Source organism: Taudactylus pleione, unplaced genomic scaffold, assembly GCF_031769625.1.
Source record: "Taudactylus pleione unplaced genomic scaffold, aTauple2 ptg000615l, whole genome shotgun sequence".
NCBI classification, from domain to species: domain Eukaryota; kingdom Metazoa; phylum Chordata; class Amphibia; order Anura; family Myobatrachidae; genus Taudactylus; species Taudactylus pleione.
The window spans coordinates 6,384,392-6,402,898 of NW_028285017.1; the positions used below are offsets into that span (position 1 = coordinate 6,384,392).

At 42.3% G+C, this 18,507-nt stretch overlaps 1 protein-coding gene across 4 annotated transcripts in view; it reads left to right on the plus strand.

Moving 5' to 3' along the window:
* Window positions 1-17,340, plus strand: part of LOC148479696 (5' exonuclease Apollo-like) — a 45,754-nt gene extending 28,414 nt beyond the window's left edge. For 2 of the 4 annotated variants that reach the window (XM_088454436.1, XM_088454435.1), the window contains exons 2-5: window positions 1,166-1,381; window positions 5,500-5,665; window positions 13,229-13,408; window positions 15,595-17,340. In XM_088454436.1, the coding sequence (XP_088310562.1) occupies window positions 1,184-1,381; window positions 5,500-5,665; window positions 13,229-13,408; window positions 15,595-16,268 (1,218 nt within the window). In that variant the 5' untranslated portion in view covers window positions 1,166-1,183 and the 3' untranslated portion in view covers window positions 16,269-17,340. Of the gene's footprint in view, window positions 1-1,165; window positions 1,630-5,499; window positions 5,666-13,228; window positions 13,409-15,594 lie in introns of those variants that run through there. The other 2 variants (XM_088454437.1, XM_088454439.1) reach the window with 2 other exon arrangements.
* The last annotated feature ends 1,167 nt before the right edge of the window (window positions 17,341-18,507 follow it).

Consider the following 18,507-nt stretch of genomic DNA (forward strand, 5'->3'; position numbering starts at 1 on the left):
CGCAGGGTCTCCGTCGCAAGTCCGATGGTCGCGATGGTCAAGACCATCGCGACCATCTTTTTGGACGCTCGTATATGCTGTGGGTGGTGACCCACAGCTATACGAGCGTCCAGGAGGACGCTCCATTTTAGTGGAGGAGGGCCCTGATTCAGAGCGAGCGCTCTGGTCAGAGCATCCAGCTCTGAATCAGGCCCAATGTTACAACTTTCATATAATCACACCAATAGCCAGTGTATTATAAATCACAAAGTAACAATAGCCCAATCATCTGCGATTCACCCCCAAACCTTCCACCAGCCCCCACTTCCCCTTCTCATGCTTCATTTTACACCCACCACATCCCCATACATTTCCTATAAATCATTACCCCCCCACCCCATAACTTAACTATAAGGGGGTATATAAACTAAAGTGCGGGTTTATAGAAGTGGAGGTGTAGCCCATAGCAACCAATCAGATTCTACTTATAATTTCTCTATCACCTTCTAGAAGATAATAGCTAGAATGTGATTGGTTGCTATGGGCAACATCTCCATTTCTATAAATCCGCACTTTAGTAAATATACCCCTTAAAGTTCTACTCAGTGAAGACAGTCCCAGATTTGCAGAACACAGTCACCACTAAAACCATGAGATGATTTGTACAATTCATAATTTATTGAAGTGGTTTTAAAAGATCACAAGCACCACTGTGCACCAAGTATAATACAGTTACTATTTCACACTTTTTATTGTAAAATTCTATAATCCAAATGTAAAACTTGTAATGATTCACTCGGCATTCAAATATGTCTTGAAAAACCTTTATTATATGTCAATATATAACAAAATATACTTTCCTGGTCTGTTAACAACACTACACAGCTTGGTTTATTATTATTATTATTATTATTATTATTATTATTATTATTATTATACAATTGTAAGACCCCACTATAAAATAAATATAACAATTTTACATTTCAGACTTAATAGAAAGTCGGAGGAATTTCGCTACCACTATGAATAATGCCATGGGACAGCAACAACTATGGCAATTACTGACTATGCTCAAGATAATTTGCATACACTTTCCTTGTATGATAATGATGTTACTTTAGGTTGTTTGTCATCTATTACTCTGTATAGCATAACAGTATCATGTTTTTTTTTCTCCCCATATTAGGCCTTTGTCTGCTAACTGATGCTTAGAATGACTGGGTCTATTCTTCCAAACACCCCTATAGCTGTGAATTTTTGGCGTATCCGGAGATGCAGCAACATCAGATACTTCTTTCTGTCCAATATGCACAGTGACCATACTTTGGGTTTATCTTCTACATGGTCACATCCATTGTACTGTTCACCAGTCACAGCCAAGATCCTTATACATAAGTTGCAGGTACAGTATAGTATGAAATAATGTAAAGTATTTGAAGTTGGCAAAAGTAGAAAATAAACAGATAAGGAAGGTTGTTTATGATTAAATCATATTTATATATTAATTCTCTATGTGTCCCGTCTTCAACATGCTTGCGCATTGTGAACCGAGGTGTGCGTCATCCCTCCTAATGACAGAACCAATGATGTTGATATAGGAGGCAGCGGTGTGTGATGGAGGTCAGCCCACATGATGAACAGCTTAACCAGGTTTTGATTTGAACACAGCATGAATGGTAACACAGGGTTAATTAAAGTTTACAACAAGTATTTCAGAACATGAAGGTTTAACGTTGGTGGTGTGCTGTGTAGTGAAGCACACACCTGTGTATATACATCCAGTGGTGGCAGTGGACAGTGGTAAAAGTAGATTATTCAATGTAATATACAGTCTCCATTCAGGAGATGCTCAAGGGCATGTCCTTCCACAATGGAGGATGGAGATGGAAGATGGGCAGATAAGCCACACCTGCACATTTCATCTGGCCAGGTTGGAGGTCGTGCTGTGAAGAAATGCAGTATGGGTCCTGGAGGCTCAAGAGGAGATAGCACAGATCACTCTCCTCCATCACCTCCAACATCTCCAACGGCCAGACTCTAGCCCATGAGGATAGAGGAATTGCTAGGCTGCCAGGAATGGGGTAAGTACCATGGTGGGATGGAGCAGGGGGAGACGGGATGGAGCGGGAGGAAATGACAGAGCAGCAGAGAGGTGGACCAAGTAGGGGACGGGGTTGGACAGAGCAGAAGACAGAGAGGACAGGACAGGGATTGATTCAGAGCGAGTGCTACACAGAGGGCCGTAAAAAACAATGATGGTCCCAGGTGATGGGGCGACGTGGCCAAATCCTGGGGGAATGGCCACACCTGCTCAACCCCCCCCTTGAAAAGTACATACTATGCATGCGACAAAGAGGGGGACATTCTTCTTCCACACTGTTGGCCCGGGTCCCTACAGGACTCTTAAACAAACTGGGGTCTGGTTAATTAGTACCCACTTCCCTCCCCTCCTGGTACCCTTGGCTACACAAGTTGGTATAGTGTAGCTTGCACACATGGCATGCCCAGTAAGTGAACCCTTGTAAATTTGGACATGTTAAACCTTATAATACCAATGCAGAGCCTGACCTGGCACTCCCAGAAAATGGGTGCGACACTCCCCCGTTTCCAGGAAAGCAGGCTAGTGCCACCACCTCCCCGCTTTGCAAATGTGTAGCACATCTTTGGGCAAAGATGGATTAAAAAGCCAAAAAGATGGATTATATATACTGTATATTTCAAATTGTATTTTTTATATATATTCTTTTATTTAAGGACATACAAGTCAAAAATAAACAGAAATATGTCAAACATAAACAATAAATAATTGACACAAAAACTTCCAATTTTCCAAAATAATATTATAAAACCATACAATACAAACAAAATTCCCAAACCAAATTCAAAATCCAAATAAAATAAAATACCAGCAAGAAAAAAAAAGGTGGACTATAATGGAGTGGGGGGAAGGAGTTATTCCTAGGTCTCCAGCAGATAAAAGAATCAGTTGACAGAACCACTCACCAAATAAACCAGGTTGAACCATTAAGGCTTTATATTTGCCAGAGTCTTTAAATTCTAGCCAGTAAAACCATGTGGCTGTAAAAATAGAAAAATGTTCTGATGCAATTAGAGAAATGTTCTCCATAGTCATATACATATCTATGCGGTTCAGCCAATCTTTGATGGTTGGGGGTGAAACTGATCTCCATTTAACTGGAATGACTGCCTTAGTGGCACCATTCAAATGTCGCAAGAGAGACTTTTTGTACTTGGAGATAGGCCATATCATATTCAAAACCCAGAACTCTGGACCATCAGGAACCTCTTCGCCAACAATATCCATAGTATTTTGAATAACCTGTTGCCAGAAAGAGACCAATGATGGGCAGAACCACCATATATGAAGAGGAGAACCCAAACTTCCATTGTATCTCCAACATAGGTTGGAAACACCTGGGAACATTTTATCAATATACTGGGACATCGATACCATCTGGTAATAACCTTATAATGAGTCTCAATAACTGATATACTCTGAGAGTATTGGAAAGCTTTAAACCACTGTTGGTCAGTGAACTGCATATTCAAATCATTGTGCCAAGCACTTATAAATTTAGGCAAAGAGACAAAAACAGCATCTAAAAGCATCTTATAAATTGAAGAGATGGAATGGCGCATAGGTTCCTTTGGGGAACATATCATTTCAAAGGGGGCCAAACCTCTACTCAAAACTCCACGTACATTAAACTTCCTAACATATGACATCAGTTGAATATAAGACAGTTCAGCTTTTAAATCCAGAAAAGAATGGACCCCCCGTGGGCGAACTAATTGATCTGACCTCAAAATCCCAAGAGAATTGAAAAGTACGTTCCTCTACACCTGGGATAAATTCAGGATTACGTAAGAGGGAAGTCAAAGGAGAGGGGGCAGAGGACATTGAGGATTGATTCCTCGTTTTCTTCCATATTTGCAAAGTAGGGGTGATAGCAGGATGGTCAGTTAATGGTACAACCTGAGCCCAGGGTAGAGCGTCTAAAGAGATAGGGCTGGAAAACTCCCATCGCTTATCAGAGTTGGATTTAGACCAATTAGCAACCCTATATAGATACACCGCCTGATAATAATATAGGAAGTTAGGGAGCTGAAGTCCTCTGTTTATCATAGTCCTATATAAAATATCATGACGAAATTTGGGCTTCCTACCAAACCAAATAATATCTCTCACCAATTTCTGTAAGTCTCTAAAGAAGTATGGTGGGATCCATATTGGAAGTGTTTGCAAATAATATAAAATTCTAGGTAAGACATTCATCTTGACATATTTACTCTCCCTATCCAGGAAAAATTCTAGGTTGCCAAGTCTGAAGGTCTTTACCTACTGTATGCAAAGGGAAACAAAATTGGCTCGAAACAAACTCTGAACATCTTTTGTTAACTTAATACCCAAATATTGAATGTGAGACGAGTGCCAATTAAATGGGAAAGCTGACTGTAGGCCGTGTATCATAGAATCAGGGGTATTTAAATTGAGGGCTACCGATGTTGCATAATTAATTTTAAAGTTCGATAAAACGCCAAACTTCTTAAACTTCAAAGTTAAAATAGGCAGTGAAACTAAAGGTACTGGGTTGGTAATAATGGACATTAAATCATCCGCAAAAAGAGCTAGTTTGTATTTTGCATCCCCCAGTTTGATCCCCTGAATATTGGAGTTACATCTAATAGCACGTGCCAAGGCTTCCATACTCAGTACGAAAATAAGCGGAGACAATGGGCACCCCCGCCTAGTCTCATTCAAAATCAGAAATGGTTCAGACAGTATCCATTTACTTTAACCCGGGCATAAGGATTCTTATATAAAGCCAGTATTCTAGCAAGGCACACTGGACCCAGGCTCATATGTCGAAGCACACCAGCCATGAATTGCCAGTCTACTCTATCAAAGGCTTTTTCGACATCAGTTGATAACAGAAACGTGGGAGATTTAGATGACATAGCCTCATAAATTAAATCAATCATCTTTGTGGTGTTGTCTTTTGCTACCCATCTCAAAACCTACTTGATCACTATGGATCAAAGTAGACAACATTGTATTAAGGCGGTTTGCCAAAACCTTTGCATATAATTTGAGATCTACATTAAGCAGAGAAAATGACCGATAGCTTGAACACAGAGTAGGGTCCTTGCCTGCCTTAGGGAGAACAGTGACATGAGCCTCAAACATTTCAGCAGAAGAAATTTTCACATCATCAATCTCATTGAAAGCCTGGAGTAATAATGGGGACAACTGGGCTTGGAACAATCTATAATAAGAGAAGGTAAATCCATCTGGGCCTGGGCTCTTACCGGTTGGAGTAGATATAATTGCAGACTCCAATTCCAAATTGCATTTTTTATCTAGTGGCCATTTTCAAAATATTTGTAATTGATCCTGCTGTAAATTTATATTGAAAATCTTTGTATTTTCCTTGTATCATAATTGTATCCATTTACTGTATTTCTTGATAAGTACCAATAATATCTTCTGTCCACTAGGTTAAGAATGAATGGATTAATACACTTGAAGTTGGAGTGTGCCACATGCTGCCTTTGGATGACTGGGGAAAAGAGACAATGTCTGTCACTCTAATAGATGCCAACCATTGCCCTGGATCTGTTATGTTCCTGTTTGAGGGATATTTTGGTACTATTCTATATACAGGTAAATATGATGTGATGACTTTTTCTAAACAGTTTTTCAGGACTGTAAACATGTTTTGTCATTGCGCTGTGAGCCAGCCACTTCCTGTCCTCTTTTTCTATTTTGGAATTGTTAAATCAGTCAATATTGATGGTTGACACTTATGCATATTAAACTGTATTTTCCTACTGTACATACAATGAACTCATGAAGTACAAAAAGGTGTCACACTGAGGGGCCTATTTATTAATTATCAATTATCAAGACTAGGTCCCAACATTTATAATTATAGCCTATTATCGCGACAATAACAAATTAAGGTTCATCCAAATGTATAAAAAATCTAATCCAGGGACAAGGGCTCCAATAGATGTTTGTCCCTGTAATGAGTAAAAGTAAAGTAATTGCTGCTGGTTTAGGGGCCAGCCCCTCTACTGTCACCAGACCACACATATGCGAGTGGCCATTGCTGGGGGGATCTCTTCTAATCTAATCTGAATATGGTGTTAGCTACAGGAGCCAAGTTCCGAAATGCTAAATCTCACAATATAATAGCCTTCATAGAAACCTACTGGGGCTGCTATTGCGATCAACAGCATTTACATACATTCTGGGGATGCTTATACTTTTCGGGTATCCCCCGAAAATGGGCATTTAATAAATGATTACTTTAATTGATATGTCCCTGAAAGTTTTTAATGATATCCAAACTACAACACCTCCAAAAAAGTGTGATACCCCCAGCCCTGAGAGTACCCCTTAATTAGTATTATTTCTGTTAATATACCCCTTTATTGCTGGGAGATAGTTATATTTTTACTTTATTGTATAGGTGTTAAATGAGATCATTCCAACCTAACATTGTAGTCTCAGCTAATGGCAGAAATGCTAAAAAAAAGCATCTAAAATGTATTTCACACTTTCATAGCCCCCCACAGCTTCTTGGGGGCTAAGAGGCTCCCAGGATCCTGGGCAATTACCTTTACAGTTTCCTATACAAAACAGTGTGTGTATGTGTGCATGTGTAAATAACAGTTTTCACACTTGTTCTGGCCTCTCAGACTAGCTCCACCTAGCGTGGGTGGGGAGAGTAGGTGGCAGAGGAGAGGAGTTCCACCACCTCTCCAGGACCACTTTAAGCCCTGTAGGAGGTGGGTAGCAGGCAGGACCAGCCGGAGCCCTCTTCCTATGAATAGCAGGGAGGTTAACCAGAAACTACATTGCCAGCCTTCCTTTCCTATCATTGAGGACAGCAGGCAGTCAGGAGGCAGGTCGAGGCAACCTTAGTCATAAGGAGCGGTGAGTGACAGTTAGTAAAACCCAACAGTCTCACTGAAGTAGCTACAGGAGAGACAGAGAGGGACAGTTTCACTACAATTCCCTGGAAGACAGTGCAGTCATCAGGAGAGTCTATAGACTGACTGAGAGTAGCTCCCCACATCATATCTCCTTTTTTGAGCTGTCAGGATAACAGGCGTTAGTCACGGATCATAGAGTCTGCAGGGGCAAACGCAGGAATTTTAAAGGGGGGTTTCCAAAAGGTTGATTTAAAAAAAACAAATATATATATGTATATTTGTATATATATATATAAATAAAAACAGAAAACTGTTTTTATTTATGTAAGCAATGTGGTCACAAGCCACTTGCACCCCAGTCCTAGGAATGGCGAGTGCAGGTTTGCACCAGATATATATATATATATATATATATGTATATATATATATATATATATACCATGCATAGACAATAATGACCGCAAAGCAGATCGTTTTTTTGGAGAGGGTGAAGGAGATAATGTTGTGTGGATAGGAATTCTGCCACTGTTGTCACTTCACACAGTGGAGACTCCAGGCTCCATGCTGGTACCCAGGACATATTTTAACCCCAGCAGCACATAAACAGAGATAGTGGCTCTCTGTGACTCCGACCAGGACAGCACATAAACAATTATATCCCCATTCATTCCTTCCCCTGTCACATACAGCAGCAACACACACACACACTGTCACACACAGCACACAGCACGCACCTCTCTGTACTTCCTTCATCCAAGGAGTTAATCATTCCCGAGTCAGCTTGCCGGGCTGAAGGGGACTCTGGAGAAGTGAAGGGTGAGGAATGCAGGCTGCCGTTACTGTTACTGCCGGGCTGCTGGGTGTCAGTGATCATCCTTCTCCCACGCTCCCTGCTCTGGGAGGACTGTAAGGTAGTGTCCGAGCAGCTCCGATCGAGGAGGGTGGCCTGGTGCAGGGACGGAGACAAGGCTGTCTCCGTCTCTGAAAAAAAAAATTGGTCTGTCAGGGGGGGTTTCTAGGTACTCAGAAACCCCCCCTGCGTGCGCTAGTGGTCTGTATACACTTTTACCCACTGCCAGCTATAGCCCCTCTAGGTAATTGCACAGCTTCACCAAACACGTGTAATTAGCTACAACCTGTTAAATAGAATAGCCTCAGAAGGCATATGCTGCCGGAAGACTACAAACTATGGTAGGAGTAATTCTTTACTACTAAGGGCTCTATTTATTAACATTATTTTGACTAAAATAAAGTGAAAAAGGTTGTTTTCACACCCTTTTCACATTATTTTAGTTTCACCAAAAGTTATTACAGGGCAATTGGAGTAGAATTCATAAAATTCTACTCCAACCCCTAAGTATCACTTATTTTTAGTAAGCAGATCGCATTTCCCATAATTGTAATGGGAAATGTGATCTGTCTGGTAGTTACTAAAAATAAATTGTGAAAAAAATACCTAGGGAGGCCCTGTGATAATAACGCCACGTGGAGGGGAGAGCAGAGCCAGGAGTCGGTCCCTGTAATCATCTGTGTGGTCTAAACAGACCGCAAGCTGATACACTGCAAAAAAATAAATAAAAAAATAGTAAATAAAAAAATTAACTTACCTGACTCCAGGGACCGGCGGTCGGGGCTCCGGGTGATGTCCTCCCTACGGTCAGCTGATCTCCCATGCTGCACTACGGCCCGGTCATCAGGTGATCGGGTCCCAGTGCAGTATGGGATATCACCTGACCGGAGGCTTGGAGGAATCACCGGAGGCCCGGATCATGCAGGTAAGTGTAATTAAGGGAGGGGGGTCGCGGGGGGTCCGTGATCATGGTGGGCGGGGCTTAACACTGGAGGTCGGGGCTTAGCGCCGGGGGGGTAGCAGCGGCGGACGGTCGGCGCATGCGCGGGTCACTTTGTCACGGTATTTTTTCCGAAACTAGTGTGCGGATGGGATTCACAGGGACAGAGCTTTATCACAAGCTCTGTCCCTGCCAGGGATTTGTATTAAATCCCTGTGATATTGCCTGAATTCGCAATGCGAATTCATTCATGAATATCACACTACAATCTGCATCAGTGGTCGAAGTGGGAATTTTGAAGTGGGGGTATAGAAATTTATTGAGTATGCCGCATAAAAAAAGGGTGTGGCCACATGCCATGAGGGGCGTGACTATGTGTTATGAGGGGTGTGCCATGCATCCATCTCTCACCCTTTGCACCTCTCACTATTTCCTTACCCAATCCCGCATGATGAGGGTAATCTACTGTATCCTACTGAGGAGTGGTAAACCCAGAGCTACAGAAAGGAAGATCTAGGAATGCAAAACAGTGCAGGTTATAATCATATACCTGCTCTACCCACAGCAGGAGAATGAGACTGGTCGGAAGAGCTTACAATCTAGCCTTGTGAGGGTAAGCTACAGAGACATTAGTGGGACTAATAGATAAAGAGCTGAAGAAAGAGAGATGCAGGAATATAAACAGTGCTAAGGGGGGTTATACAATTTAGCTTTACCCTCAGCAATGCATGTGCCACACTGCTCTGGAAAATTAGGTTCTTAAGCTGCATATCCACTACGCGACTAGGGAAAGACAGTACGATTACAACGTAATCGTACCGTCATTCCCCTTCCCCTGTAGTACCTACACTGACTGGTCGTTCAGTGCAGGCACCCTCCCTCATCCCTGAACATGCCCAATCTGTCGTTATCGGTGATTGAAGTCGGAAATGACCAGCGGGAGCGCGCATTGCTGGTCGTTTCCGACAATATAGTGCACGATTTGAGCATGATTAATGAGCAATTGCACAATTACGATGTTGTAATCATGCAAACGCTCATTGATGTTGCGTAGTGGATATACGGCTTTAGGAGCTTGCAATCTAGTTTGATGATTTGCTAAAGGTGCCTACACACATGGCGATATTTTACCCAATCTGGCCGATTCCAATGCATCGGAACGACAGAACGTGTAAAATATGCCCAAATTGTGAGTCCCCACTCACGATGTGATGCGCGTCCCCGCAGGTCACACATCGCATCTTCAGATCTGTCGTGCTGTAGGGCAGATCTGACAATCTCAAGTCACGATGCACTGGATAGTTTAGGAGGCACGATAAATCGTGTGTCAAATTGGCAGCTTTTTCAGACCAAATCGTGCCCACGACTGCTGGGGAGCTCCCGGGGAGAGTTCAGGGGGAAATCGTACACATCGTGGGATTGTGAGCACATCGCTATGTGTGTAGGCACCTTAAGAGTGAGATACAAAGTCATTAAGGGAGACTGACAGACACAGAGCTGGAGAAAGGTAATGTAAATAGAGATGGGAAGAGTGTTAATCACGTGTTAGCTATACCCTCAATTGAGAATCCAACTGAGCTGAAGAGCTTGCAATTTAGCTTAATGAGAACAAGTTATCAGAACATAGGGGCACTGTTACATCCAGAGTTGGGGGGTGAGGAGATCCAGGAATGAAAAACAGGAAAGGAGCATAATAATTACACATCATGTATATCCTCAGCAGGAGAATGAGAGTGTGAGGTGCCTGGGAGAACAGTTACCTGGAACTCTCTTGGAGGAATATGCATAGTCATGCCCCGGGATGTGGCATGGCTCCCAGTCCGTCACCCACCTGTAGGTTGTGGTCCAGGCGCTGGATTAAGGGGGGGGGCAAGTAACCCCAATCCCCTCTCTCACAAAGGGCCCCCCTGGACCTGTTTTCTGATACCACAATCAAGCAGCTGCATTGCTGCCATCATCGGGACAGTCACAGCACTGCTGCACTGCAGTCAGTGTGCTGCTGAACTTTATTCTATGTGAGATTGTGAGGAAGTTTTCCTTCTCTCCCCTCCTGGTCAAGACTCCGCCCCATTTCCTACGTGAAGCCCCGCCCCTTCTACCCGTGAAGCCCCACCCCTTTCATTCATGAATCTCTAACGTATGTCTGTTGTCTGGAGTTTTCTTTTCCAAGTCTCCAGTGTCCTGTCCACCCAGCCCCAGTCAGTGTGAGGAAATTGCGGAGCTTTGGAGGGAGGGGGGGATCAGCATGCACACCAGGCCATGTTGTCACAGTTACTGGGGCAAGCAAAAAAGAAAAACAGTTTCAACAGGTGCCCCAGTGCCTGCCCACTACACCAGCTATTCCTGTTGCACCTTCACTCAAGTCAGACTGGCTGTCAGAGAGGGGCCACGGAGCCTCCCCAGTCACTCGGGCTGCTGCAGGTGCGAGAAGGCAGGGAGGAAGAGGTGACCGGCCCCTAGCTGCTCTGGGAGGGGGGATGAAACTATGCTGCTGCCACCTGGCCCATAGACAGTGTCAGGGTAGCGGACGGAGGTCACTCTATCTGCACTCAGCCGCTCATGGAATTTGACAAAAAAAAATGTTCAGTGGCAGTGCTTGAAGTGCCGGTATATCATACCATTGTATACTGGCTCACTTCCAGCACTGATCTGCATTCAATATGCAGATTGTAGTAAATAGAGCCCCAAGCCTCAGCCAGGATTACTATAACTGCTTAAAAGGATAGTGTCAGTGACAATATAAGTTCACTTTTGCTAAAAGAAAATTAATTGCTAGCCTCAGGATATTTAAAACTTGCAAGTTATAATTGTTACAAAATTACCACCATGCATCCCCTCTACAGTGTTAACTGTCCAGCAACTTATTAAATGTAAGCACTTGAATAGTTAAAGTTAGCTACAATGAGTATGTAGGTCATATGTTGCACATAATAGTGTCTTTTGTAAAATGTCATGGTCTTTGCTGCATGTTTTGAGTTAACCCGTTCACTTTCACAGACGTACAGCCCTGGAGACAAGACTGTTCCAGTATAATAAAGTTTTACCTTGTCATATGTATTTCCTGTACAGTCACAGGTATTTGCATGTACTTTCCTAAGTAACGTATCAAAAAGTACCTGTACCATTGTTACATATCCAATATTGTTAACGGTATTGTTAATAAAACAATAGTGTTAAGTACCAATTGGTCTGATACATTGCAAGAAGCACGGGAGAGTATCGACTCGGGTAACTGTCCAAAGAATTCTGGCGGGGCGTAGCTTATAATAGAACTGCTAAACCATCGGCAACCTTGGCATACACTGGCCACTCAGATTGGGGTGTTGCCAATGTACAATTCAAGTCTTTCTGTAGGAGGAAAAAGGTTCTATGACATGCTGGTAACACCATATAACGGTACCCTGTCTGCTCTCCTTAGCTCATTTACATGTCTCAAACTTCAACAATGAATTATTTCTTGCACAGGAGTTTAATGTTTTGCCTACTAAAAGAAACTACCCAAGACGCTGGAGTAAAGTAAACTCAGTTCTAACAATACTAAGGAAATTATGGTGTTACATTTCCAAGCAGCTGCGAATACACAGGCACCCACTAGAATACATCAAACAGTAAAAATCACAGCACTGCAGTCTGATAGCAAAAGGACGACAGATTCTGGACTCTCATGAGGCGCGTGTCAGAAAAATGGACATGACATCATGATGCATGACACCACACCCCCTTGTGCACACATTATGAGGGCATGACTGTGTGTCATGCCCCAGTTCTTGTCATGTTGGGCGCTCATCTGCACAATTTTTGATAAATACACCCCCCACCCCGAGTGATTGCCAGTTTTGTAAGCAGAAGAATTCATTTGTATAGATTTGTGCAGGCAAGCATGTCCGACATTGTAAGACATTGTGCTTTAACTTGTAATTTGAGCTTCTTAACTACAGCATATGAGCTGAGCAGGGCTCGATTAAAGCTTGTGGGGGCCCAAGGGCAACTAAATTGTGGGGACTCCCTTCACGCCACATGGAGCACTTGTTCTCGGCAAGGTCACCCCGACCCTGTATCGGGGCCCCTCTGCGTGTGGGATCCCCGGGGCCACTGCCCCTGTCACCCCCTCTAATCTGGCCCTGGAGCTGAGGGATGAGTCTTTTGCTGTTTGTTTGTTATTAAAGTGTTCATGTTTTATCTTGTCTTCAGTAGAATTTCTCATTCAAATTCAACAAAACATTTTGGCTGCCTATCAGTTGAAAACATCAATAATTGCATTGTATTTTTATAAGAGTGAGCTCCCAGGTTAATAAACTGCCAGAGCTACAATCTATTTTATATTCATGTCTTTTTAATTTTACACTTTCATATTTGCATGCCATGCTTTTCCATATTAAGTATATGTTTTATATTGAAAAAAGATAAATCTAACTTTAAATTAACAAACATATTCATCTGTTGTTGTTACTAATTACTAATCACATATCTTCAGTGATTTGTATTATTTACTGTAGGTGATTTCCGCTATAGCCCCCTTATGTTAACACATCCACCGCTAAGGAACAAGAAGGTTGATGCTCTTTACCTGGATAATACAAACTGTGACCCTGAACGTAAGGTACCCTCTCGCCAAGAAGCAACAAAGCAAATTAAGGAAATAATTAATGATCACCCATCCCATGACATAGTGATTGGTAAGTAGTTGGACCAACAAACCAAGATAAACTGTTTTATTTCTCCTTTCTCTTTAAAGGACATGTCCACTATTTTCTAGTAAACTGCCTGCTGTACATATGTTAGAATAGTAGGATTACAATGCCATCTAAAAGTATTCTCACCCTATTTGCTTTCCAAAAGCAGATTCTTCCGCAACCAACGGCAGTAGTATTTTAAAACTTGTTGCAGCTTTTAATATGTTGAATGCTAAGCAATTGGGGTTCAGGCCATATTACAAGCCAAAAGGTACCAAGTTTCATTGTTGACAAGAGAATCTGACGTTAGACAACCAAGAAGTTGGTATACTTACTAAAGTACTGTATGTATTTTTAGAAGTGGAGATGCTGCCCATAGCAAATAATCAGATTCTACTTAACATTTATCTAGCACACAGGTTCTCAAGCTCAATCCTCAGGACCCCAAACAGTGCATGTTTTCCAAGTCTCCTCACATAATCACAAGTGAAATAATTAGCTCCACCTGTGAATATTTTAAAATGTGTCAGTGATTAATGATTACAAGTGTGCCCTGCTGGATGACCTGGAAAACGTGTTCTGTGTGCGGTTCTGAGGACAGAGTTTGAGAACCTCTGATCTAGCACCTTCTAGAACACAGGTTCTCAAACTCGGTCCTCAGGACCCCAAACAGTGCATGTTTTCCAGGTCTCCTCACATAATCGCAAGTGAAATAATTAGCTCCACCTGTAGATCTTTTAAAATGTGTAAGTGAGTAATGAATACACCTGTGCACCTGCGGGGTGACCTGGAAAAAGTGAACTGTGTGGGGTCCTGAGGACCAAGTTTGAGAACCACTGTTCTAGAAGATAAGAGCTAGAAATATACCCTAAGGTGAGGATTTCCCAAATGCCTGGAACCCTGTCCTAATTTTTATAAAAATTTTTTAATTGTGTATATGATGTATTATAAAAGTTTTTTTTTAAAACTAGGCGATTTTAATGTTTCATGTATGCAATTATCTGACTGTCCTGTATCACACAAATTGCAAGTGTGTGTGTATACACAATAGTTATTACAGAGGAATAGTGACTAAGTTACATGAACATTTCCCTTTCCTCCAAACGTATTTGTGTGATTACTTATTATCAGGTCCCTAACTAGGCCGGTGCAGCTTATTATCAGGGCCGTAACTAGGCCGGTGCGGCCGGTGCCACCGCACAGAGCGCAGGATACCCTGGGGATGGGACCGGCCACTGCTGCAATTTCTATTTACCGGGCGCCTGCTGTGATGTACATTAGTAGCAGTGTGCCCGGCTCCACTGCATGCCGGAGCTTTGGCTCCTACAGTCACATTGTGTGTCAGTGACCAATGAGAGCAGGGGGCAGGTGACTACCCTCTAAGCTCCTTCCCCCATTTACATGGTGAATGGAGGACGTGTCGCGTCTGTGTCAGTGTCAATAACTGAGAAGTAATAGCTGGATAATGTATAATAATGTATTTAACATGTCACCAGGAGCAGGCGGCTGGAGACACATGGGGCTCTGGGGGTGTACTACTCCCGGGTGGGCCCATCTGTGATATATACATGAATATACTATATACCGTGTGATATATACTGTATGCTGCTGTTTGATGTAGACCCTAATGCTCTGTGATATATGTATATTGTATGCTGTGTGATGTGTAGACCCTAATGCTGTGTGATATATATATATATATATATATATATATATATATATACAGTATATATATATATATATATATATATATATATATTGTATGCTGTGTGAAATACACCCTTTTGCTGTGTGATATATACTGTATGTGGTGTGATATATACTGTATGCTGTGTGATATATACCATGTGCTGTGTGATATATAACGTATGCTGTGTGATATATATACTGTATACTGCGTAGTTCAGTATGCATTATAGGGGCACCTTCCCCATGAGACCACACCCCTTTTTTGGAGGGGATGTGCTGACCCTATTTAGAATATTGGGGGGGGGGTGGGCGCTAAGGTTCTTTATGACACAGGGCACCCAAATGTCTTGTTATGGCTCTGCTTATTATATTTGGTGGTTTCTTTATATATTGATGCATATTACATTATTTATCATGCTAATTAATACAATAACACCAGCGTTAATGCATTCAGATGTAAATATTTCAAACATTTACCAAATAACTTTTATAACTTACAGGCCTCTACACTCTCGGAAAGGAATCACTTCTGGTGGACTTGGCTAAGACTTTTAATTCTTGGGTTGTTGTTAGCCCTGAGAGACTGGAATTACTCACTATCTTACAGCTTGAAGATGTGTTTTCAACACAGGTTGGAGAAGGAAGATTCCTTGTGGTGAATCAGGATGAAGTTAAATATTCTAACATGGTTGAATGGAACTGTATCCATCCAACCATTGCTATTCTTCCCACCAGTCGCGAAGTGAAGATCCTGCACAAAAATATCTTTGTGGTTCCATATTCGGATCATTCCTCATATGATGAACTTACTGAATTTGTTTCACAATTAGAGCCTTGTTCCATTATCCCTGTGGTGAAATCAGAACAGTGCAGGTCCCACTTAGAGCAATACCTAAGTTCTGAGGCAGCAAAACATTTTGTAAAAATTCCTTATTCGGTTAAAATGTTTATGAAAAGGAAAGTTTTATTTAGAAAAGTGTGCTCTAGAAGCCCCAAGCTACAGAGAAATAACAAACCTAGAGGGATTGAATTTGAGTCCTCTGAAGGGAGTTCAATCCCATCACAACCAACAGTGCATTGTAGAGGGAAATGGAACCCTGAAAAGGTTAATTTTCCACATTCTTTTGTTATAAAAAAGAAGAGAAAAAACAAAAAGACGATGCTTTTAGGTTAGGGATTTCGCTATTTTGTTACATATGAGGATATTTCTAGAAGCAATGACCTATAAAATTATTCCAAAACATAAGCAAACTATCTTTAGCCACATATCTTATATACTAATAGTGTAAATACTACAGAAGTGAATATATTCTGTATCTGTACAATTATGGGAATCTTTTGTGTAATTTGTATTTACATTATCTGCTGAAATAATTGCCACCTGTTTAAATATGAATAGTCAGTAATCATGTCATAGCATTAAGGACCTCATTCATAGTCGGTCGAAGCGGCCACACGGTCGTACGGGAAAAGGGGCCGGATATGCAAATGATTCCCTCGCAAGTTGTGTCCCTAAGTTAGGATTGGTAGCTGGCCGACCAAGGGGAGGAAGCGGCCGGAAAACTAAAAAATACGCCCCCTTCTCGTACGCATTACACCTCATCTCCGGGCATATAAGGATTAATCGAGACCATCGGAACTGGTCGTAGAGCTTAAGGTTGACCATACCCTCTCTTAAGCTCTACGATCATGTCAGTGTAAAAACCTCCCATGTCACATGTGCCATGACGCTACTTTGTAAATTATGCACTCCAATAAACCGTATGCACTCCCATAAAACGCCATCCGCATAATTAGGCACGCCTGCGTTCGGATCTCCACTCCCCCGTTTTCAAGCACCTTCCCCTGTTACCACCCACAAACGCCTCAATCTGTCACTCAAACTACCGACCTGGCTGTGTTCAAGGAGAGAGAAATTTCTGATCGTAATAGCTAGTTTGCGCACGCGCATTGCGGACTTTACGCATGCGCAGTATAGCGAACATCGGTCGCGTACGACTGTGCGGCCGCTTCGACCGACTCTGAATGAGGTCCTAAATGCCTCTATACAGTATATGATACAGCATGGGGTATATTTTGATGCCCTGACATAGAGAAATGTATTTGCACAAGACTTTAATATAAATATATCTAGCCTTTGAGAGGACGGTAGATTAGTAGACTCTTATTGCACTGAACTCTTTGGTTGTTATTTTCATATGCCTGTGTGTTTTTATATCAATTACATTTTTTATTAAAATATATAAAATAAAGGTGTTGCATCTTTCCAGTTAGCTTTAACTATGTTACTTTGAACTAAGGAGGTACCGGGTGCCCTCATGTTTCACATAAGACAGCCCCTGGGTGCAGGGCCGGATTAACAATGGGGCGGGTGGAGCGGCAGCTCCAGGCCTCCAATGCAAATAGGCCCACATGAACCAATGTAGTCTACTATTTTGACAGGATTTTTTTATCCTGTCACCACCAGCAGCATTGCAAATCCCCACCTTAGCCCTGCCCATATCACCTCCGAGTCCAACGTCCAAAGCCCCACCTGTCCAAAGCCCCGCAAATCTAGCCATGTTTATTGAAGCTCCATCCATTTACAAATGCTTCCTAAAGCCCCGCCCATCCACAGGATCCTGTAGCCCCACCCCCATGGACATCCGAAGTTCCACCTATTCACCGTCCACCACCTTTCCCTTGGCAACTACTGAGGCAGGATATGGCTGCGGCAGCTGTGCAGTGAAATTATGCAGAAAGTGGAGGCTCAGAGGCTGCTTGCGGAAATGGACACAGGGCAGCTGTCACATACACACCTACAAGTTGGTGCAAAGTCTGGTGCTGCTCTGTGATCTTATCCTGGAGCTGTTTGTATGTATATATTTATATACATTTATATACATACAAACTTATGGGCACTGCTTTCCGGTAGGAAGTGGAGGAACCACGGCAGATATGGGATAAAGACCTATAGAGATATGGCAATAAACAATTTTAGACACTTTTCTTTTTTTTATCTAAATAGTCTAGCATTTAAAGAAAGGCAGACAATATAGTTCACACCCTTTAACAATAAAAAAATAATAATTTTTGGTGGTTGAAGGTAGGCGCTATCTATTTTTCCAATAGAACTAACCACACCCCCTATGCAGACCACCAGCAATCACTAGTCACACCCCCGCAGCACTGATCACACCCCCTGCAGCAGCACACAATAGGCCTTTCAAAAATCTCAGCTCCAGGCCCATATGGACCTTCATCTGGCACTGCCGGGATGGCTAGCCAGCACTTAGGGCCGTATTCAATTAGGTGTGAAAAGTCGTGATCGGTGAAAAAGTATCGCCGATTACGTCTTTTCGCCAGGCAGAAACTATTCGCTGTGTTCAACTGCAAAGACTTTTCACGTACGCGGAAAGTCATTGCAATGTAAT